A 25,231-nucleotide genomic window follows, 5' to 3' on the forward strand; every position below is an offset into this window, starting at 1 on the left:
GCACCAGCAGGCATTCATTCAAACAGCACTTTCATGCATTTTGCCAGTAGCTCTTTGCTGTGCTTCAAGGATTCAGCTGTTTATGACTTCAAGTACATCAATTCCCGAGATTAGGCTGGTGTAACCGATGTGAAATGGCTAGCTAGCTGATAGCGCTTCAAACGTCACTTGCTCAGACTTAGAGTAGTTGCTCTGCATGGGTAACGCTGCTTCGAGGGTGGCTGTTGTCGATGTGTTCCTGGTTCAAGCCCAGGTAGGGGCGAGGAGAGGGACGGAAGCTATACTGTTACACTGGCAATACTAAAGTGCCTATAAGAACATCCAATAGTCAAAGGTATATGAAATACAATTGGTATAGAGAGAAATAGTCCTATAATTCCTATAATAACTAACTACAACCAAAAACTTCTTACCTGGGAATATTGAAGGCTCATGTTTAAAGGAACCACCAACTTTCATATGTTCTCATGTTCTGAGCAAGGAACTTAAACGTTAGCTTTCTTACATGGCACATATAGCACTTTTACTTTCTTCTCCAACACTTTGTTTTTGCATTATTTAAACCAAATTGAACATATTTCATATTCATATTTATTTGAGGCTAAATTGATTTTGATGTATTATATTAAGTTAAAATAAGTGTTCATTCAGTATTGTTGTAATTGTCATTATTACAAATAAATAAAAATACATTTTTAAAAATTATAAAATTAAAATAACATTTAATTTAAAAATATATATATATATATTTTTAAAGTTACAATTTTATTTAAAAATCGGCCGATTAATTGGTATCGGCTTCTTTATGGTCCTCCAATAAATCGTTATCGACTTTGAAAATTAATAAATCAGTCGACTTCTAGTCCTTTGTTGCGGTCACCCAACCCCTCCTCCTCCTTCACGGTCATGGATCCCTTGGTTAGCATCTTAGACAGTAGTCTAACTGTTGTCAGGTTAGTTCAAAGCAAACCAGTAGCCTGTCACAAAGCGTGATAAAAGAGTAAGTCAGCCAGCTTAGGCCAATTCTGAAATCAAAACCAGATAATCGTTGTCATGAAGGTGGCTCACCTTTTAGCCAGGTAAATTGCTATGGAAACACATCCTTCAGCTCTAACCTTCTCTGGGGCAGGTTCACTCCAATTTATCCTCAATGTGTCGGTTAGCTCAAACCAAACCTAGTTTTAAAACCCACAGTGTCACAGTGTCCATGCAACACAGAACTTCTGTCCATCGGGAGATAAAAGCGCCTGAAAGGACACACGCAATCCACAAGACCGTATGAAATGCTGAAAACAGTAAGACAAAGTCACAGCGTAACGGTGAATGTAACAAACGATGCCTGTGACAGAATTAATTTATCTTGCACTTCTTGTTAATGCAAAGCACACAGAGGGTGAATGCAAAGCCTGCTGTTCAACCTGCCTCTGCAGGTCAAACCTGCCCGTGTTTATCTGGGCTCTGCTGCCAGTGGCCTGACTGGCCTCTGTCTCACTGCTCTGTCCCCGCACCATGGACCCTCTTGGGTCGGGTGACTGCTGTACCTCCAGGGGCTCTGCGAGGAGGCCTGACTGTTCTGTTATGCAGCAGAGTGCCTCTACCTCACCTCTCTCTGAGGTTGCGCCTTTGAATGGATCCCTTCAGATCTCCCCGTGTCACGCCTCGCACTACAGACAGGCTAGATAACCTTGTCACAGATGGGGTTGCTGAGGAGGATCCAGGCAGGCATATATTCCAGATATAATAGGAGAGAGCTCGGACTCTTGACATTGGCCTGGCGGTGATGTCTCAACTGGCTCCCGAGGCACGTGAGGATATGCCTCGGAGGGACAGGTCAACAGAACAGGGCTCCCCAGATAACCATCAGAATAACACTGAGCTTACGAGGGTTAGGAGGACACACCGTTTCAACAGAGCGTAGCCTTGCAGTTTGTTTCTTCATATCTGACTCTGTGGCATCTCAGTATCTGTTTTACACTTCATATGAACAATAACACCACATTTAAAATGTCAGTGACAAATCAAATGTTTCAATGTAGCTTACTTCTCGACAGAACGTAGGCGAACACCCGGAGAACGGACGTCAGGTCCTTACGCGGCACGATTACAAATCGATCCCAATTGGAGTCAGCTGTACACCCATTAAGCTGTTGCAGGGTTTGACGGAGCCGGGCAGCTGTAATAGACCGCCAGTCAATTGGCCGATTGCTCTGCAATAACTCAAAGGGGCTTTACAAATACCAAGGGGGTTGCCAAGAAAACAGCTGATGGCCCCATAAATGCAACGCCATTTTCAACAGCGAGTTGCCTCAAATGATGTAGAGCTGCCAAGACACATGTAGTTATAGAGTGGTTACTGGGTTTGGTTCTGAACTGAAGCAGGCAGAATTCAACACATGCCAAGGGAGGTGATGATCATTACAGATGATGACATTCACAATTTGCTAAATAAACATATATAGTATTTTGGAAATAAATCTGGCTGGACAGAGATGTTGTATCATGTAGAATGCGCATTGATCGTAACTCACACTGTTATAGCGACAGTGGGAACAACACCAGAAAAATTGCAGTTCTCAGTATTGGTATCATGTAAAAAGCGCATCTCACTCTTGTGTGAAACTCAAACCTTTGCCTTTGACCCAAAGCATGAGCTTGAAGACCATGTTATAAACACTGCATAACCTTCTGGTTGGTGTCCCTTTAAAATTGCTGCAATAGCTCACACTTTCATCTAAAAAGACAAGGCATTGTGACGTATGACTATTGTTCGGCAAGATACCTGCTCCAGTTTCTCTGGTCATTCATCATTGTCACTGGGTAGGTTTCCAAGGTTTAATCGCAGCTACTGCTACCACTGTCTTAAATATAAGGGAGCCTGCACTCCCCCCTCCCCACTGCAGTAGTTCACTGTGTAATGTTATGTAAGGGGACCTGCTTTTAATACGAGGGTCTTAGCAGGTTTTTGTCCGATTCTTTCATCTCGAAAGTTCAGGGTTTTATCTGCATTTGATTTTTTATTGATTCACTGTTGAATTATTGGTTTACGAGGCAGCATGATTCCAGTATCGGCCTAGGTCTTTTCAATAACTGAAACAAAATGTTTACACAGTGCAGAAGAAAAACCTGGATAAATAAATATAAAGGATAAATCCTTGAATGTGCCAGGTAACACTATCTGGATAGTCCCAAGTAGATGTTCAATGAGTAGCAACAACATTTCAACTAACTATTCACCAAACCTAACCCTTATCCTAAACCTAACCCTTCCGTAACCGTTGCAAGCATTTGCTTATCTACAGATAGTGTGTTCATCATATGACCATCTATATGGGACTATCCAAATAAAAGTGTGACCATGCACCATACTATTGTAGGTTTTATGCTATTGCAACAACTGCTTGCATAAGCCACATAAAGAAAAAACATTCACCTTATTAAACATGTCGTTTTATGTGTCACAGCTGACACAGTCTAGAAATAGAACCATCGGACACCTCTACACCGGTCAGACGTTGGGTCACTCGTATAAAAGGATGGACGTGGAATGGTAACAGAGCTAAACGTATTAAAAACCCACCCCACAACTGGCAGCAGAGATCACGACAGAAGACCTTTCGCTCAATAGGTCAAGCTCGTCTTGACTCTCGCATTGCGTGGAGAACGGACACACACTAATTCGTGTGCCTCCTACCATCGGAACGGCAAAATGTTAAATTCATGTGTATTTAACAATGATTAGGCCTACAGCAAGACATACCTATTCAAACCAGGGCAAAAGTGAAGCCATTATGAAACAAAACCTGGTTGTATAGCAAACTTAAAGAGTCTTCACTCTGTAGTGCCCAATTTAAATATTCAGTAAATCTGTCCCAATTTAATGAGCAAAGGATTTGGAGAGCGAGATCACAGAAGCCCTTAGAATAGTAGGGTCAAACTCAATCACCGTAAGGGCCATATTGAAAAAAAAAAAAAAATTCGTAGGCCAGACAGCCCGTTTGTATTTAGATTTTTTTGAGCCATTGTTTTACTTGAAGAAGTATGCCCCTTTATATAATGTCCATTAAAGACGTACATAGGATGCTGTATTGAGCGTTTCAACATTAAACAAAAGATAAATCATATTTGTCCAGCCTTTGCTGCATAATATGCTACAACCCTAAAAGTATTTCAAAACGGCAAATAACAAAAACGTACCTGGGTTGTACATTTTTCGCACTGCATGGATCACAGGAAGTTGAAAAGCAGCTGTATGTTGCTGTAATAGGCCTACATGTTTATCCTTTACATGGTGTTTTGTTGCAGGTTCAGTTTTTTTTGTTTATTCATTGTCAAGCTTTAAAAACTGAAGCCAGACTGCAACATTTTAGTAGCCTAGGACTTTGGCATGTGTCCATGCACTTTCCCTCCCCTGCGCACTTTGGGAGCGTGTCAAACTGTTGACTCATCATACTCACTGCGTGTCGTCATTTATACTCACGTGAATCCTTTATCTAATAACTTTTTGACAACCAATATGACATTGTCTGTGGTGCAATGACCCGGTTCCTACAACGCGCTTAAAATCAGTCAGTGCCCTTAAGGAGAACAGTTGGGGATGCTGCAAATGTTTAGTGATGATATGATACAGCACACTGGCGGGCTCATGGTTGGGTGTGTGTGTGTGTGTGTGTGTGTGTGTGTGTGTGTGTCTCTGGGAGGAGGTGTGTGTGGCAATGTACTGCCTTCGGTGAACAGAATAGGCCGGATAGAAATGTGTCACGGGCCAGATCCTGCCGGCGGGCCTTGTTTGACACATGTGCCTTAGAATAAATACTTCGCCTTTATCTCTGCTCTGCATTCCTTACCTTTAGTGAGTCAAAGCAGGCAATCACCCTTCCGTTCTCCACCTGGCAGCTTTTGGGTGGGTGCGCAAATTTGCATTCCTCATCACTCCGCGAACATGTCCCCCTCTGGAACTGCCGGCACACCTCCAGCGTCAGCCATTTTGTGTCTCGCATCGAAGCAATATTTAAAGCCATAGCAATGCCGGGTGGGGTAAAGCTAGCCACTTGTTTAAGGAGAGGCTATACTCTAATGGCTCTTCAGTGTGCTAGAAAAACAACTAAAAGTGTAGCAAAAAATAAAAGGTGTGGATCAATGAAAGTCGTTTGCCCTTGCGGACTTCAGAGCAGCAGAGCTGGTGGATTTGCAACCCAGATGTTGTCCCTGCTTGGGAGATGGCGGCTATCAGAGAAGCTGCCAATCAAGAGACGTCGCTAGTCAATCAGTTAGTCCCAGGTGCAGGCCACTGACAGGGCAACGGGGGGCATGCTCAGAGGCAGGCTGGACTGACGGACCGTCTGAATGTGGTGGTAGTGGGAAGGAAGGGGTAGCGGGGGAAGAGAATTGAAACTGGTGCTATTTCGAGGGTGATGGCACTGCTTGGGCGAGAATATTAAGTGGGTGTAGACGTTGGGTTGGGTATTAACTAAACTTGCCCGATTGAGTCAGTCAGCACTGTGTTTTGGCAGAGTGGCCAGACAGTTCCCCCAACCTCTGCAGTTAAAAATCGGTCTGCTTGGGTTTCTCTAGTGCAGCGACGGAGCCAGATAAAGATGAGTTGGTAGGGCAGGGGCTGAGGTTGAGCTATCTTCTGTCACAGCGAAGGGAGGGAATGTTGCAGGCTCGGTGGAGGAGACGTGCAGGCAGGCAGCTCAAGTAAGAATGTCGAAGGCACTTTCTGTCGACGATCTGTTTGTGAGAGAGAGAGAGAGAGAGAGAGAGAGAGAGAGAGGTTATTTTTTGGAGAGAGTAGCTACACAACTGCCTGAAGCATTAATGAAACAGTCTTTTTTTATTTAAAGCTAAAACACTTCATAAAATAAACTGGAAACGTATTGCTGGGGACAGCATTATTTCCCCAAAACCATTGTGATACTTGGGTGGGCCGCTAAACAATGTTTTATTTCATGACATTTTTGGGATGGAAAAACACTGTCAGTGTAAACTTGAACGACTAAACCATACAAAGTAGGCTATGTAGAAATGAGAAAAAAATTCAATAAATTTAGCAATATTATACATTTTGTTATTAGACGCAAGCAAAATAACACAGCATTAGCCATTGTAAAATGCATAGAATTGCAGGAAACTAGCTTTAAAAATCGTCAGACAAATTTGGAGAAATTTGTAGAACTGCAGAAAATTTGCTTAAAAAAGCCAACATTACTATACACGCCAAGATGAGAAACTTCTTGGCACACATACCAATCACGCTCATTCCCACGCCCCCTGACATGCCCACCACCTAAGCCCCTTTTTGAGCTATAAAAAAAACCCTGGTATCGATGCAATAACAAGATTATAATCACGTTTGTTTCGGTGGAAACAATATCATTCTAATCCATTATCAGGAATTGCGTCAAGCCCTCCAAATCAAAACCAGCTTAAGCTAGAAGAAAAATTATCTTATCTCAATGTCATGGCCTATTCTGTCCTGTTCTAACTTTAACCCCAGTTCTTAGTGCTCTAGCAGACTTTACCAGCGGTGGACAAAGTACCCAATTGTGATACTTGAGTAAAAGTTACCTTGTAGAAAATGACTCAAGTAAAAGTCACCCAGAAAAATACTGCTTGTGTAAAAGTCTTAAAGTATTTGGTTTTAAATATACTTAAGTATCAAAAGTAAAGCTAATTGCAAAAATATCGCTAAGTATCAAAAGTTAAAACACACAGACATCATTTATTTCGTGAGTGAATTGGAACCCTTTCCTGTCCTGCGAAGCATGAGTACTTTTGGGTGTCAGGGAAAATGTTGTTTTCTTTTGAAATGTAGTGAAGATAAAGAAAAAGTAGTAAAAAAATATAAATAGTAAAGTAAAGCAGAAACCTAAAAATATATATATATACTTTAGTACTTTACACCACTGGACTTTACCCCCAAAACTGAAGTTTGTGCCCTAGAAATGTAGGGCCTAAGCCAAACATTGAGAAATGGGATAGCAGTGTTTAGCCACATAATAACCAGGAGAATAATATGACTGTCAAAAACGCATCGATATAGAGACGTCTGGCGCCCTGTTTTTAGTGGCGTGTGTGTGTGTGCCCTTGTTTGTGTGTGGAGCTAGGTAAGAGGAGGCTGGCTTGAAGTGTCGTGTAAGCCAACAGAGGGCGGTTGCGAGGTTATTCAGCTGCCACTTGGTCTGAGTTCCCAATCATTACTTTACGTCATTGTGTGCCAACTCGCCCGGCGCAGCCCCCAAGCGTGTTGAATACAAAGCAGAGCAGAGAATGGCAACGACCCCTGTGCAATGAGACAGCAAGAGTGCAGTAAACTAAGCCAGTGCGGGACAGGAGGGTTAAAGCCCCGGGGTCCATCCACCCTGTCGAGTAATGCCGTGACGAGAGCCGCCAGCTAATAGAAAACATGCAGCGCAGCATTATTCCGGGAAGCCATCCAACAGGCAGAGCGAGAGAGACCAAGACAGATGCATGTGCCAGACACGATTACGCCACTGCCCGGGTACCTAGAGCGCCTCAACACCCACCAGACAGGACCAGTCAAATTAGACGGCGGATCATCGATGTGACCAGTGGATTTTCAATTCATAGAGAGAGAATATAGGTCTCGCGGCACTCGCTCTGCATCGGTTTTCAGGCACTGTCCTCCGTCTACTGGGGTTGTGGGGGGGTGACTCGCTAGATAAAAAAAATGGACATAGTCTATCCTTTAGCTTGCTTTTTGAACCCATTACAAACCAACTACTGCGCAGGGAGCCTGTTACCCCCATCTGGAAATATTTTCTGGTGATAACTAGGAGAGGGGGGTGGGGCAGGCGAACGAGGGAGGGTTGTAAAAACCTGCAGCTGCTGTTTAAAATTCCCTTCACTGTTTCATATACCACAGATCCCTCCATTCAAAAGGCATAGGGCAAAATAAGTACAACAACACTAGCATAGTGAGCACACTGCACTCCACAATGAACAAGAGACATTGGTCAGACTCCATACAAACAAATAGACCTATGTGCAAATCATAGTCAAAACTTTGGGGAAGTAGCTTTAGTGGTCATGAAAGAAAGCAAGTCCAGACAGTAAAAGCCATGGCAGCAGCCTACCGTAAGATAGGCGCTCTATCTTTGATCGCTTGGTTCGATATCATGGGTAGTTGTCACATTCAGGTCTGCTTCAATATAAAGTTAGAATAAAAACAATTAAGAACATCGCATTTCCTTATCTATGACTATAACCATGCAACAAGCTGCTGGTGCCAAGTTAAAGTAGGCCTAACCCATCATCAGCCACGATGCTCCATTTCTGGATATGAAAACCAAAATATAGGCATACTTTACAGGCTAATTTACAATATTATAGTAATGTTTCTCATGAAATAATATTTACAAATGAATGGCAAATGATGTCGTGTGTCATTTTGGAGTCACTTTTATTGAAACAAAAATAGAATTTTTCTAAACACTTCTACATTAATGTGGATGCTACCATGATTACAGATAATCATTATTCACGATTCAGTCAGGATTAAGTCAGACACAAATATCGCACCCCCACAAAAAATGCATGGGGTATGATATTTGTGCATCTGTTACTTTCTCATCTAGTTTAGAAACATATTCTATTCTTACTTACACTAAAGATGACTCCAATATTTACCATTAATTTCTATTAGACAGAAAATAAATCTATATAACAACCAAAACAAACAGCAAACGCATCCAACCAATTGGTAGAGTCACAAGCGTGATGTAGTCATTGCGTGCTAGGAACATGGGGCCAAAATACTACACTTTTACTACTTTAATACACACAGATGAATTTATCCCAATACTTTTAATCACCTTAAAAATGGGGAGATAATGTACAAAAAGTGCTGTAATTACTAAACTTTTCACTCGATATGGATGAAAATTACATGCTGACCACACAAGCATTGCAAAACTAATTGACACATACATGTTATTCAATCATTGCACCCGCCAACCAACGTCAACGAGCACCAACGCTTCCAATCGATAAAATAGAAGTCAGTTCTATTTGTGACACTGAATGGGTCCAAGTCCTGCCTCTCCCATCTCCTCATTGGTTTATAGAAGCAGATACCCACATGGGTGATTGAAAGATGAACTAAGGTCGGTAGTGGTAAATCACCTTATTTTGAAAGTTAGTTGCCAATCGCTATATAAAGAAGAAAAATCCTGGAAGGAGGAGAGATGACTAGAAACTATTTTGTTGTGAGTGGATTAATTGTCGGAGTTGAGGACCTTGTGCATTTAAATAAAACAACAACTCAATGTTTAGAGCTCCATTTTAATGGAATGGTCTGCCTACCCATGTGAGAGAGACAGACTGTCTCAATCTTTAAGTCTTTATTGAAGACTCATCTCTTCATTAGGTCCTATGATTGAGTGTAGTCTGACTCCGGAGTGTGAAGGTGAACGGAAAGGCACTGGAGCAACGAACCGAACCACCCTTGCTGTCTCTGCCTGGCCGGTTCCCCTTTCTCCACTGGGATTCTCTGCCTCTAACCCCATTACAGGGGCTGAGTCACTGGCTTACTGGTGCTCTTCCATGCCGTCCCTAGAAGGGGTGCATCACTTGAGTGGATTGAGTCACTGACGTGATCTTCCTGTCCGAGTTGGCGCCCCCCCTGGGTTCTGCAGTTGCAGAGATCTTTGTGGGCTATACGCGGCCTTGTCTCAGGATGGTAAGTTGGTGGTTGAAGGTATCCCTCTAGTGGTGTGGGGCTGTGCTTTGGCAAAGTGGGTGGGGTTATATCCTGCCTATTTGGCCCTGTCCGGGGGTAACATCGGATGGGGCCACAGTGTCTCTTGACCCCTCCAGTCTCATCCTCCAGTATTTATGCTGCAGCAGTTTGTGTCAGTTTGTTGTATCTGGAGTATTTCTCCTGTCTTATCCGGTGTCCTGTGTGAATTTAAGTATGTACTCTCTAATTCGCTCTCTCTCTCTCTCAGAAGACCTGAGCCCTAGGACCATCTGGCCTGATGACTTCTTGCTGTCCCCAGTCCACCTGGCCGTGCTGCTGCTCCAGTTTCAACTGTTCTGCCTGCAGCTATGGAACCCTGACCTGTTCACCGGACGTGCTACCTGTCCCAGACCTGCTGTTTTCAAGTCTCTAGAGACAGCAGGAGCGGTAGAGATACTCTGAATGATCGGCTATGAAAAGCCAACTGACACCTGAGGTGCTGACCTGTTGCAACCTCGACAACCACTGTGATTATTATTTGACCCTGCTGGTCATCTATGAACATCTTGGCCACGTTCTGTTATAATCTCCACCCGGCACAGCCAGAAGAGGACTGGCCACCCCTCATAGCCTGGTTCCTCTCTAGGTTTATTCCTAGGTTTTGGCCTTTCCAGGGAGTTTTCCCTAGCCACCGTGCTTCTACACCTGCAATTGCTTGCTGTTTGGGGTTTTAGGCTGGATTTCTATACAGCACTTTGTGACATCAGCTGATGTAAGAAGGGCTTTATAAATACATTTGATTGGTTGATTATATCCCAGGACAAATTAGCTAGCAACAGCAAGCTAGATAAATAGGACAAATTAGCTAGAAACTGCAAGCTCGCTAGCTAAATTTCCATAAATGTTTAATGCTTTAACCGGTCTCCAAATTATATAATTGGTTCAGAGTTTGTTTTGATATTTCAACCTGATAAATTCAGGACAGCAGTATTACAGAGAGCAGTCGCAACATATTTGCAGTTCTATATCGCTAAAGTTATATCTTTAGAAAAAAATTCATTTTATAGGCAAGATGCTACACCGCAGAACAATATGAAACTCATCTCTCGGCCCACTAATCTCAGCCAATCATGGCTTGCGGGAAGGTTCCTGACTTTTTCTTTGGCCAAACCAATCAGGCTCTTAATTTAAAAACTTTATTCGTATTTACAGATGGCATAAAAGTTTGTTATTAAAGGCGCATGAAAGTTCACATGTTCGGGGAAGGCATATACGGCCAAAAAACACGTTTCAATAAAAATAAAAATAAATTATGTTCAAATGGCTCTCCTGTGAAGTCGTGACTTGAGACATATGCCTAGTTTCCTGAATCGGGTTACATATCGGCCCAACCCTAGTGTGTGTGGTAAAACACCATCCTGTTATCTTGGAAATTGGCCCACTTTAGAACCACACTGCAAATATGAAATGAGATGCATTCTCTCTCTGACACCAAGCCTGCAGTCTCAAAGGCAGGATTTAATTCCACAGCATCTCCCCAGGGACAAGTGAGTCGCTATGAAAGAACCAGGTAAGAGCCATGTCAGATGTGACCTTTCACTATTAATACCTTTTTATTTTTAGAATCATCGGCCGAAACCCCCCCCCCAAAAAAGATGGTCTCATTTTATTAGGGGTGCAAGACAGTTAAAGGATACGGTTCCTGGCAGCAAAATGACTTAGCCTCACTTGGGTTTGTTCTACTGGTTGGTACAGAGCCAAATGTATGTGTTACATTGTAATATACTATACTAGGCCACCGTATAATTCAAAATTAAATAGGCCTAAAAGGGAAATTCAGGATTTTGGCAATGGAGCCCTTTATCTACTTCCCAAGAGTAAGATGTACTTGCGGATACCATGTGTATGTCTCTGCAGTTTGAAGGAAGTTGCTAACTAGTCTATGGTATCTGCTAGAATGCTAGTAGATACAGTACCATACATTATGCTAACACTAGTTAGCATTGGCCCATGAAATTACCTTTAAATTCCTTCCTACTGGATGTAGAGACATTTTCTTGTGTTTTTAATTCACGCATAGCCATGGGCACACTCAGATACCATTTACAAAAATGAAGCATCTGTGTTTATTGAGTCAGCTACAGCAGAGGCAGTAGGGATGTTCTCTTGATAAGTGGATGAAATTGACAATTTCCTGTCCTGCTAAGGAGCATTCAAAATGTAATGAGTACTTTTGGTAGTCAGGGAAAATGTATGGAGTAAAAAGTACATTATTTCCTTTAGGAATGGAGTGAAGTAAAAGTCGTCAAAAATATAAATAGTAAAGTGCAGAAACCCACATGTAACACGGTGCAGGGTGAATTTGCCCCATGATGCTGATCTTGGGTCAGTTTAGCATTTTCCCAAATAATGCTTAAAAAGTTGGGATTGTGTAATGCATTACTGCATTTAATCACCAATTGTTTATATATTTTTTTCTACGTTTAATTGGCTCAGAAAAATCATTTTGCTCCTAAATCATGACAGGCTGAATCATCATCATCGTTCAGAAGCCAAGTATTCCTCAATTTCCCAGCATCAGCAATCCCCACAAATCGATGTGTTATTTGAATAAATGTCTGGGTTACAGCATAAGCTGGGCCAAAGTTGCAAAATGCTCTCAAGCTTTTATTGTCATGGAATTTTGCTAAAACATTCAAACAAAATTGCAACAGTGTCTTCTTTCAATTGTGTTATGACCCCATATCAGGGTGAGATAGATAAGAAAAGCAGAAAGGCATTTATAATATCAGATTACCAGTGTCACATCTTATTGGCCTACTCTAACACTCTTCCTTCCTGGTTCAGAAAATACAAAAGAACACAGCTAAGATACCTGGTAGCCTACATATCATGAAGAATGGCCTGAAAAATCAGGTTACTTGAGCGCGAGAGAGCTCATACAGCCATACGATATAGCTTAGCTCTAGCATATTACTGAACCCGTGTTTGTACTGTAGCCTGGCCTAAACTAGCCTATGTACAGTATATAGGCTACATATTCAGTGCTTTCAGAAAATTCACAGACCTAGACTTTTTCAGCCTGAATTTAAAAAAGATGAACATTTTGACACACACACCCCATAATGTCAAAGTGGAATTTGTTTTTTCAAAAAGTTTACAAATTAATTCAAATGAAAAGTTGAAATGTCTTGAGTCAATATGTTATGGAAAGCCTAAATAAGTTCAGGAGTAAACATTAGCTTAACATTGCATGGACTCACTGTCTGCAATAAGAGAGTTTACAATTATTTTTTATGAATACCTCATCTCTGTACCCCACACATACAGATAATTGTAAGGTCACTCAGTTGAGCAGTGCATTTCAAACAGATTCAACCACAAAGACCCAGGTTTTCGAATGACTTGCAAATGTAACCTTCATTTAACTAGGCAAGTCAGTTAAGACCAAATTCTTATTTACAATAACGGCCTACCCCGGCCAAACCATGACGACGCTGGGCCAATTGTGCGCCGCCCTATGGGACTCCCAATGCCGGCTGGATGTGATAAAGCCTGCAAAGAAGAACACCCATTGGCAGATGTGTAAAGAAAAAAATGTAAAAGCAGACATTGAATATCCCTTTTGAGCATGGTGAAGTTATTAATTATAATTTGATGGTGTATCAATACATTCACTACAAAGATAGAGGCATCCTTCCTAACTCAGTGGCCAGAGAGGAAGGAAACCGCTCAGGATTTAATCATGAGGCTAATGTAATGGTGACTTTAAAACAGAGTTTAATGGCTGTAATAGGAGGAAAATGAGGATGGAGCAACAACATTTTAGCTACTCCACAAAACTAACCTAAATGGCAGGGTGAAAAGAAGGAAGCCTGGACAGAATAATAACAACCTGTTTGCAACAAGGCACTAAAGTAATGCTGTAATTAGATATTTATGCATTTAATTTTCAATAAATGTGCGAACATTTCTAAAAACATGTTTTTACCGTCATTATGGGGTGAAAGACAAAAACAAATATTGAATCAATTTTGAATTCAGGCTAACACAACAAAATGTGGAATAATTCAAGGGGTATGAATACATTGAGGCTAGCCTAGCAGACACACGTCCAGGAAAGAGTGCTGATGAGGACGAGTGGAGGGACAGATGGTGTGCAGATAGGTAGGGCCATGCGACACCCTTGTTGTGACCTGCACAGATTAGTCCTGTATGCCCCCGCCCAGCTCTCTCTTGGTGCTTTCAGGACAGATTGATGTGCGCAGTGCTCAACAGTCAAGCTTTTTTTTGGCTTTCCACTACAAAATAAAAAATGACATATGCAACAAAACAAAAAAAAATATCCCACTTGGTACACTGAAATGACAGGCAACCTTTAAAACTGTAGTTAATCACTCTGTTGCCTGAATAGAGGCAGGCAAAGCCATGCCATCCAGTAAAAAATGCAATGTTTTACCAAAGAGCAGCTAGCCTAACCAGTCAGGAAAGGAGACCTAAGAGCAGGCCAAAGATTTGTGGGGACTGGGGAACGCTCCATGTTACGACAAGACCTTGATGGATTACAGTTACTAAGGCCAGCTGGCCAAGCATTATCTTGGTCATCTCCGAATTTGAATGAGAGCAGGCCAGTGCAGGGTTCTCTCAAGTGAAAGTCATTAGCTTGACCTCTGAATACCACCCATGTATCCTATCAGCTGTGTTCGTCTCCCCTGGATGTTGTCAACCTGAGAGGAAGGCCAAGTATACACTTTACATCGTTTTCCAGAATACAGACGATCTTATTAAAGCACCAGCTAGGTGTTAAACAGCAGGTCTATAACAACCAAGCAAATTAATACCTGCTCTTTTGAATTGATTACAATGCAGACATGGCAATCCACCATATATTTGCATATGGCCAAGAGGAACACAAGTAGGCCACATTTTCCACGGCAGCAAAGAGTGCGAGTGTGCTTCAGTGTAATGAAAGTAAAAATGTCCATCGATTGGTTGTGGAAAAACAAGAGTAATAGTGCTGTTTTTTTCTGATCAGGCTAGTTTTAAAAAACTATCCTAATAATAATAATGTTTCTAAAGAGCATATATGACAGTATTTTGTTCTGAATTTCCATATGGTCAACTGCCGAATCGTGCAATCCATTTGCTGAAAATTCCAACATAAAAATATAGCCTAGGCTCTTTTTTTTTATTCTAATAATAATAACAATAATAATAACAATGTAATAGTTCAGTTAATCTACACAACTTCTATAGCTGGAAGGAAACAACTGTTCTCCTAACTCATTTTTTGGGGTTGAACACACTCCCTCTCTTAAAAAGATCTCGTTAAACCCACAAATTAAAAGTGCATTCACATCACAAGGGAACGTATTTAAATAAGCTTAACTTGTATACCACAATCTCCTGCAAGTCTACACAAATGTCTTACCAATGCATATTTTCAAAGCTCAACTCATAGGCCTGCTATTAAAATATTAGGCTAGGATAAAAATGGGTGGAAATTAAAGTATGCCATCCTGCAAATTGATATTGGCATTAGCTACAGCTCCTGGAGCTTCAAATTATCAAATGTTATTAGCGTAAGGGGAAATTAGTGACACCTAGCTCAGCACAGGTTAGCGGACTAAGCTAAGCAGGGAACTGGGAAGAGGCAAAGCAGAGAACATTTAACAAAGTCAGCACAAATGTGCGCCTCATATCCTAATTGCCTTAACTAAAACTCGGTGACCGCAATGGTCATCTCATGCCACTGACACAGGCAACTGGCCTATAGGATATTTAACCAATCCCCTGCACTGATTAGGCCATCTACAGCTCAGTATAGATTGGATAGCCAATGAGAGGGCTGGATTTGAAGTGTATGTAGCCTGTAACAGACAGGAGACCTATTTGATGTGACGGTCATGAACTTTCCTGACTCGAGAACTAAAAGATGTAGGTACAACTGTACATTCACACAAAAGTTACTCAGGAAGAAATGTTGTGAAACTATTATATCATCCAACTTCACAGAATCCTCTAATAAACTGTCTATTTTAAAATTGAGCATTTAGCTAGCATTTAGACTTTTCGGTAGTTCTGGAAGAGAAAACAACTCAACTGTCAAGCTACGACTCATGACCAACTAGCAGGCTAATTCTCAAATTACTTCCAATGTGGCCTGTTCATTTTAAAGCAGATGTATCCTTTCACTGAAAAGCCATGCTAACGTGAGGGCCAAATGATTCAGCGTTCTTTTCACAGCACACACACAAAACCAGTGCTTGGACATTAAGAGATCATTTTCAAGGTAACGTAGATTGTTGTTGATGTTTAAAAAGGTCTGGAGGAATATTTTTTAGCTGAAAGCTCCCAAACCTTTAAAATGGCATGGCTAATTACCTTTCTGTGTCAGCAGCGACAACTCACGTGTGAATCAATTTAGGGAGGGAGTTGCTTGGGCTTGCAGCTCTGGCCTTCTAATGAAGAGCCATTGCAAGTCTGTGACGTTACTGTTTTTTGTTGTTCATTTTTGTAACAGGAAGGGCTGAACGGTCTTCCATTTCAGAAAACACCCACTTCCTCCTCCACTGCCCCCCCCTGTGACTGCCAACTGTTAGACAGACACCATTCTAGTGTTTTCCTGCTTGTTTCCAGGCCGCACTGGTCAACATGTACAGCTCCCTCCCATACTAGCACACTACAGAGCAGTGGATAAAGAGCTTACTGTGGAGTGTGGCTGTGGACCTCCTATGTGATAATAAAATACGTGGGACCTTCTTAAAATAGTAAGAAGCCCAAGCAAGGCAAATTAGGGAGCCAACCCTCGGCTCTGTTTCAGGTCCACCTCCCGTACAAGAGAAAGATATTTTAGCTACACCTATGAACTAACTGCATTGAAAGTGAAACTCTTTATATGGCAAACAATATCCTGGCATAAAAGTACAGTTTGAAACAGCCTATGAAGCAGACTACAAATAAATTGGGCAATTCTTTCTCTCTCTAGGAGGTCCACGTGCTCTGAACTTCATGGAGAGAGAAGTCTGCATAATTTGTCTGCATCATGAAGGGAAGGGAGAGGCACTGTCTGTCTGTGGTAGTTCCCCTCATCATCAACAAGTCCCAATACAAGCATGAGAAACTCAAGCGGCAGTAACCCGCAAAGTGCTTGTTAGACCATATCAGCGAGTTCCCCTCACTCTCACACATTTGTGCTCCCCCTCTTTCCCTCTCTGTAGCTCCCTCTCCCACACAGACACACTCTCTTTCTTTCCTCCCTACCCACCCAGAATGGTATGCACGATACTGCAGCAAACTACTTTTTAAAAAATGATCAGAGAGACATTCTTCCCACCTCGTTTTTTGCTGAGTCCCGAATAGCTCTGTCGTGCCTCTCTCTTTAAGCCACAGCATAGATAGACACACCAGGTGCAGCTGCTATGCCTCGGAGTAGTTCCCCTGCTTCAGCGTCTGGAACTAATGACCACGTGAACTGTTGTCATTCCCTGCGAGGAGCTGCCGAGTGCTGCAGCAGCCAGAGTCCCATGCCTAGACAGGGATTTTTTTTTCTCTTTCTCTCTCAGCCACAGAGGGGAGCGGAGCAGGCAGACAGGAAGCAGAGCAGTGTCTGCTCAACTATCTGGCTGAAACACTTCCAGCCATCCCCCACAGCCAGCCCCTTCCTGCCTGCCTGCCCAACCGCCTCCAGCCAGGTCCGCCCACTCAGGGCTCAGCCCAATAGGAAAAGGGATATCAGGGCATAGCGCTTTTCTGGTTGGCTCGTAGGGTACTGACTGGCAGGCAGAACTCAGAACAACCCAATGACACAGACACTGCTGGATCTTAAAGGTATTTCCCCAATTTCATGGCCAGCTCAACTGTTGCAAGCCATCCACCCCCCTTTTGGTTATTCCACGAAGGACACATCTGGCTACAAGGCAACCGACATGAAAAGAGCAAATCCTCCTCTGTATCACTATAAGCAAAACAAAAATACAAAGTTGATATAATAAAGCTAAATACCTGTATGTAACCTATTTATGAAGTAGTAGTCTATTTTAAAAAGAGAGAGACAGGGCGTATTGTTTTTTGTTTTACACCCGTCTGATGTGAAAGGATCTGATGTAGAGCATAAGCTCTCCCCACCTGCACTGTAACATGACATAAGCTTTGCAGCATCCCCTCAGGAAAGAGAACATTGTCTCTCCTCTTCTCCCCACCCCACCCTGGTGACGACACACAGCAGCCTATTTAGTATCACGTGAGACCTGGTGGATGGAGAGGCAGCAGCACAGAACTGATGAGTCAGAGCCCCGGCCGGCTTCATGATTTTTCGATTCCAATACAACACAACAGCTGTATTCTCTCCCTTTCTCTATCCAACTCTCACTCTTTTTATCTCACTCACCCTCTCTGCGTTGAGCTCCCACTCCCATACATGGACTGAAGATTATGTGGTAGCCTGAGTGCTTTATCATCAACATCGATGAGGCTAGACATGCTCTTTCCAGTCCACCGCCAAATAAACCTGATAACCCTCAAGGCTAGCTCGGACAATAACACCTAGTGCTCTAAAAAAAGAGGAACAGATGTTTTTTTTTCTGTTTTTTTCCCACCACCCAAATCGGTGGTGTGGTGTTAATCTATCCTCCTAAACAAAGTGAATTGTGTATCCTACCTCAGCAGTTGACAGACTAAAAACAATTATATTAGCGCCATCCACCAACATCATCGTTGCATGCGACCCACCCATAGACCGTAATAGGGGACCCAACTTACAGGGTCATATTCATTCGTGCGCATTGTAGCAAAAGGTTTTGCAAACACAAATGTAAACAAGCGTTTCTTATTGGACATATTCAGGTAGGTCCCTCCAGTTTCAGCCTGTTTGTTTCCGTTTGGTTTGAGCAAATAGTGATATAGAATCTCTACTCTCATCCCTATGCTGAGAGAAGGGGGGGGGGGCTGGAAGTGACAGTTTGCAAACTGTCACGATACAGCTATGCTTGACAACACTAGAAAGTGCTTCAGACAGAGGTGGAGAGGAGATGACTGCAGGAAAACATAGCCTAGGACCCTACTGGGGAGCAAGTGGTCCTAAACGAAGTCCAATATTCTACCTAATCCAAATCACTTTGTAACGATGGGATACTAGCCTTAAAGAAGGTAATGTTGCAGAAATAAAATTTCCAACAGTAAGACAAAGGCCTTGCGGACAAACAAGTCAGGCTACTTCCTTCCCACCACGGTATCCCCTCCCTAACCTCTGTCCTGGTTCACCCTTGTGCCCAACTGTGATATTAAATAACAGGCTATTAACGCCACACGTGCCTTTCCAATGAGTAGGCTAAAGAAACAAAAACAACCAACACAAGAGATATACATAGATATTTTTTGATAAAACGTTTTTTTTTAATTGGAGGAAGGTTTAGAATTTGAGGGAACATTTTTTGCCCTTGTTTTAAAGCAATTTCCAAGAGAATTTCATGAACTTTATTGTGCATTTTGGCAAGGAAACATTGTTAGGCTAAATTCTTACCCTGTTTTCATATAGTAATAGTATATATTTTTTAATTGCACTGTTGAGGAAGCTTGCAAGCATTTAATTGCACCATTTACACTGCATCCTGTGCATATGACAAACATTGATTTGAATTGGATTTTTATAGCCTATGGCTAAAAGAGGCAAGCAGACCAATCGTTCACATAAAATAAAGGGTGTGGCATCTTTCTATTTCCAAGATTTGAATAAAGAAAATAATGGAAACCAGTGAAAGCTCAATGATGAGATGCTGCCTTCCTGTTGTTGGCTGTAATTAAATAGCAAGAGGCAGAGTTGTGTTTCACTTTGAACCTCCTGGATGAAGGACTTTCTGAAGACCAATGAATACATGACTGAATAAAATGTACAGAACACTATAGAATAGAGTGAAATGAGATAGGTTTACACTACATCCAAATACAGCTATGTAACATCGTTCAGATGACTGACAATACAAAGAGGCTCCATCTTGTTGAATTGTTCATTTGCCCCTGCAATGTTGCAGAGCTTCAAGTCTCAATCAGCAGTGGGTTTCCATGGATACCTAGGATGGACAAAACAGATCCACGGATAGACCTATATATCCTCTGTGAATCTCATCAACAGTTCTTTGCAATTCATATTCATTTCAGGATCTCTTTTTGTAAGACACACAAGAACCTGTTATTTGAAGGCTAGGCTATACCATTAATTTAAGATTTCTAAAGTCCATTGCCTAGCAATTCTCCAGGACACTGAGCAAAATAACATTTGTTAACCCGATTAAAAAATAAATAAAATGTTTTTTTGTAATATCGGGCCTCGGCTATTGCATTAGTTTGACATCTGAAATCTGTATTCTGCCCTGCAAACATGAACATCAGAACAATAAAACAAGTATGAGTCACACATGCATAGCCTAACTGTTTATTGAGCCTTACTAAATAAATCATCCTCAATCAGCATCAAATATTGACCTTCACTCACACTGTACAAGAAAACTGGGTGAGTGAGTGAGTTTTTGTATGTCTAAGTCATAACATATATGTTATATGTGAAAGTTATATAACCTACATTATGTTTACTTAACATACAAAATTATGTATGTACTGTTACTGAGGCTGATTATGTCTGCAACGCACTGTCATTTTGCACCTGAAAGAGCCATCTAGGAGATGCTCACCGATCCTAGTAATGAATAGATCACTTTTCTCTTTAAATTGGACCAAGATGTGGCCATGGAATTTAATTTAGGTAACTAGCTAGTTTGCATCGGCGTTGGTATGGCAACATTGGCTTGCCAAAGCCAACTATCTAGTCAACAACAACATCAATAACATTAGTGACACAGACAGCCACCTGAAGCTTTGACAGCTCAATAACATGTTCCGAGTGCCGTGAACTTAGGAAACCGTTCAAGCCAATAGTTGGAAGCTACCTCGTAGGGGCAATTTAGTGCTAGCTGACAACATTGGCTAACTGAAGTAATATATATATATTTTTTAATCTGTCAACTCACTTTGAAAGCCTACGAGATGCTAGCTAGCTAATGTTAGCTAGCATTCTTGTTGGAGTAGCTGCGGAAAAACGAACTAACGTTAGCTCGCGCCGGTAATAACATAGCTAGCAATCTATCTATGTTGGCAACCACAGTCACAAAGCCAAGCACAAGGTGACGAGGTAAACAAACTGGCTAGTTAACAGGTAACTAAACAAAATCGTAACGACCCAAGTAAGAATTTAGCTATTCTATGCTAGCTGGCTACCTGCTCACCTGTCGCATCCAGCTGTACTGGTCACCGCGCGCAGTCAAGAGACGTTCATCGGCCCACGCGGAACAACTCCCAGGAAAGGTAAAATAATATTGAATATCAAGTTGCAAACATTCCAGTCGGAAAATAAAAATAGAAACTCGGTAAAGGCAGAAATGATTTTTTCTCACCACTAACTACTTTACAGTAAGGCTATCGTGTTGCACAAGCAACAAGCTCTTTTGCAGTTCAGTCACAGACAAGAAGGGGTAACCCAAGCTCGTCACAGGGGCTATAAAGCTGAAGCATCCATTTAGAACGTTTTCTCTCCACCAAATATGGTAGTGAGAGGAAGTCCTGTGGCAGTAGGAGCGGATGGAACTAGCTGAAATTGGTCTGACGTTCTTCTAATTTTCTCATCGATTAAATATCTGATCTCAATGTATTTTTCTGTTTCCAAAACTATATTCTGTTACGAACACTGTGCACTAAGTTTTATAGACTTGACGCTTTTCCAACGTTTTAAATTGCGTTGTTTAGGAGTGCAAGGTCGAATCGAGTTTCTGCACACGCGCACTTTACAGAGGAGGCGTTCCCTAACGGAAATATGCAAATACATGCTACAACGCCAGCTCGTGCTTGGATTTTCCTTGCTTGTTCTGCCCCCTATGCTTCATTTTCTCCCGCTGTAAACGACACAGATGAACTATCTTAGGTTATTTATAAATATCTTTGGTTCAGGGATGGCCAAAGAATGGTAAAGAAGGATGCACTTGACTACAGCGGGGTAGTGGTATTATTATGTATTGCATGTATTAGCACTCAATTTTGCAGTAATTCTAATTTTCACAGTTATTCATGTCAATTGAATTTGTTGTCCAACAAATTGAAATATATTATGTTTAGATAAATATCACCATCATCCTACCAATAGCTGTACTTGGTATGGTCCAAAATGAACGTCAGCAGCACAGGGAAGGGCAAGGGGTCCGCTTGTTGCCTAGGAAACAACTGTGAATCTCCCGGGACAAAATATTAAGGTAGCTACTGTGGCTACAGCTTTTAATAAACAGGAAGCTCTTCCAGTGCCACTGGGATTGATTATTCAGGATTTTTGCAAGTCATTTAATATTCATAATTTTGTAATGTAGTGTGGTTAATCGACACTGAGCTCAACATTGATAAATCAAAAAATGAAAATCACTGCCCATCTTCTCTGCAAAACTATAGGTGTTGATTAGTTATTAAAAATATATTAGTTATCAGAGCACTTTTATTTTTTCATAATTGTTTTAGTTTCTGTACAGTTTATTGACTGAGATTCTATTTCTCTGCGTTGAGTATGTTTATTTTACACACACAGCCTACACACAAACACAATCACACACAATCACAACACACACACACACACACACACACACACACACACACACACACACACACACACACACACACACACACACACACACACACACACCTATGTAGTCACATTAAGGTTTTGACCTGTAAGGCCTCACTAAAAATGGACTGTCACCTCTGTCACCTTCATAGAGTAGCTCCTCTTCCCTTAAGTCAGCGTATTCCTCATGCTCAAATGCTTTGCAGAAGCACCCACTTGTTATGATATTTTGTAATATTGCCAAAGCTGGATTTAGCATCCATCTGCTACACAAACACTTCTGCCCTCAGCAAGTAGCACAAGTCAGGGAGGACCATGTCAAAAATATTCATGGAATGAGCAGGGCATGGATTTGGCTCCTCTGAGTCATGCCCACGCCATGCCTAGCCTATTGAGTGAATGAACAATGAGCCAGCTAGCGCTAGCATGCACTGTGCTCAAGGCCAAAGGGCCAGCATAGTGAAATGTGTGTGAATGCTAGCCTAGCACAGATGAAGGGGGTAGATTGACTCATCTTTAGGGATTGTCAAGGTCATTCTGTACAATTGTATAGTAAAGGCATGATTTTTATGGTTAAGTAAATATAATGAATTATATGGGCAAAACACTGAATATTCGTCAATTTAAGTAGGTTATGGAATTGTAGCCGACGGCGACAGTATAATGTCCCATGCGGGTCTCGAACCCAGGTCTGATAGAAAACTTACCAACTGTTCCAATAGGGTTAACCCACTTGAGGGAGATCACAACTATCTAACCTAGATAAGGATCGCTACATTATCCCCTCCATTCAGGAGAGCATGTCCCTACATTTCCCTATAGCATGTCCTCCATATACAAGCACCTCTGATGGCCACACGGCCACCAAATCCCACTTCTGACACCAACGTAGCACATGGTGCCAGTGTAATGCCATTGAAACTATGTGAGGGTCCCATGACGATATTTTAAGTCTTACACAATGTCTGCTCTTAATTTTTTGTGTAAACAAAATTAGAAAAATCCTTTTGAGAAAGAGTCATAAGCTGCTTAACAGGCCTGCGCTAATTGCTTGGCAGACATCTTGTATTGTCCTGAGCATCTTGTCAAAGTTATCTTTATTATGTTGTTGTCAGTTTGGATTCATTGGCGATACATTGCTATTCGGTTATCAAGCATATCTTAGATAATTAGGCACCACAGCAAGTGACCGTCTCTGCCATTTAAGTAAGCCTAATTCACAAATGGGACCTTGTTATTTATCAGCTTCTCATTGGAATTTCCTTAGCAAACAGAGCAAGTCAGCAGTTGTGTCCCAAATGGCACCATATTGCCTTTATCGTGAAATACTTTCGCATGGCACCCATGGGCCCTGGTCAAACGTAGTGCACTACAAAGGGAAAAGGGTGTACACAGTACACAAAGTCTTTTACAGTAGTGCTAGCGTTTGAGGGTACTGGAGTAAGATGTAGTTTGATTCATTAAAAATCCTACAATGTGATTTTCTGGATTTTTTTTCTCATTTTGTCTGTCATAGTTGAAGTGTACCTATGATGAAAATTACAGGTCTCTCTCATCTTTTCAAGTGGGAGGACTTGCACAATTGGTGGCTGACTAAATACTTTTTTGCCCCACTGTATGTGTAAACCAAATAAGTTCTACCTGGAATCAAAAAGGGCTTTTCAAAGGAGGACAGCCAAATAACCCTTTTAGGTTCTAGATAGCACCTTTCTTTCTAAGAGTGTACTGCACAGCATATGAGAATGTAAAAAAGACTCAAAACACATCGATGAGAGACAAAAACCTCAGGAGTAGTTTTATACTGACAGTGGCAAGACTGTAATAATGATGACGAAAAACTGCCTATGCCTGAGTCACGCTCATCCCTAAGGGTCTTCCGATCGATTTCACTGCAGAGGAGACTTTACCCTAGTTTTCTATAAACCCCTCTGCACAGCTATATGTTTTCAGGTGATGAATTGTAATTGTATGGGTATGGATAGAACATATAATTAAAAAGAACACAGAAGAGGAACATAGACCATATAATTAAAAAGAACCCAGAAGAGGAACATAGACCATATAATTAAAAAGAACACAGAAGAGGAACATAGACCATATAATTAAAAAGAACACAGAAGAGGAACATAGACCATATAATTAAAAAGAACACAGAAGAGGAACATAGACCATATAATTAAAAAGAACACAGAACAGGAACATAGACCATATAATTAAAAAGAACACAGAACAGGAACATAGACCATATAATTAAAAAGAACACAGAACAGGAACATAATGTACAGTATCTAAATATCAAAATGAATATTGTATGGTTCTCCATAACTGAAATACAGCACCCGTGAATGATGGGTATCACCGCTCCCATATGGCATCCTGACATACAAGCCTGGACTACACCGGCTCCGACGCTTGTCGGATGTGGCACGGCTTGCAAACTGTTACAGACCCACTCCAATTTGCATACCGCCCCAACAGATCCACAAATGATGCCATCTCTATTGCACTCAACACTGCTCTTTCACACCTGAACAAAAAGAACACCTATATAAGAATGCTATTCATTGACTACAGCTCAGCATTCAACTCCACAGTGCCCTCAAAGCTCATCACTAAACTAAGGACCCTGGGACTCAACACTACCCTCTGCAACTGGATCCTGGACTTCCTGACGGGCCGCCCCCAGGTGGTAAGAGTAGGTAACAACACATCCGCCACGCTGATCCTCAATACGGGGCCCCTCAGGGGTGTGTGCTCAGTCCGACCCTGTACTCCTTGTTCACTCATGACTGTACGGCCAGGCACGACTCCAACACCATAATCAAGTTTGCAGATGACACAACAGTGGTAGGTCTGATCACCGACAACGACGAGACAGC

General features: G+C 41.8%; 1 protein-coding gene across 11 annotated transcripts in view; it reads right to left on the reverse strand.

The window, feature by feature from the left end:
• Positions 1-21,247, reverse strand: part of LOC118370131 (muscleblind-like protein 2a) — a 68,499-nt gene extending 47,252 nt beyond the window's left edge. For 2 of the 11 annotated variants that reach the window (XM_035754944.2, XM_035754940.2), the window contains exons 1-2: positions 20,977-21,247; positions 4,845-5,730 (exon numbers count right to left, since the gene is read on the reverse strand). In XM_035754944.2, the coding sequence (XP_035610837.1) occupies positions 4,845-5,018 (174 nt within the window). In that variant the 5' untranslated portion in view covers positions 5,019-5,730; positions 20,977-21,247. Of the gene's footprint in view, positions 1-4,844; positions 5,731-17,036; positions 17,350-20,968 lie in introns of those variants that run through there. The other 9 variants (XM_035754942.2, XM_035754945.2, XM_035754943.2 and 6 more) reach the window with 9 other exon arrangements.
• Positions 21,248-25,231: the final 3,984 nt, after the last annotated feature.

This window comes from Oncorhynchus keta, chromosome 37 (assembly GCF_023373465.1).
Source record: "Oncorhynchus keta strain PuntledgeMale-10-30-2019 chromosome 37, Oket_V2, whole genome shotgun sequence".
NCBI classification, from domain to species: Eukaryota; Metazoa; Chordata; class Actinopteri; order Salmoniformes; family Salmonidae; genus Oncorhynchus; species Oncorhynchus keta.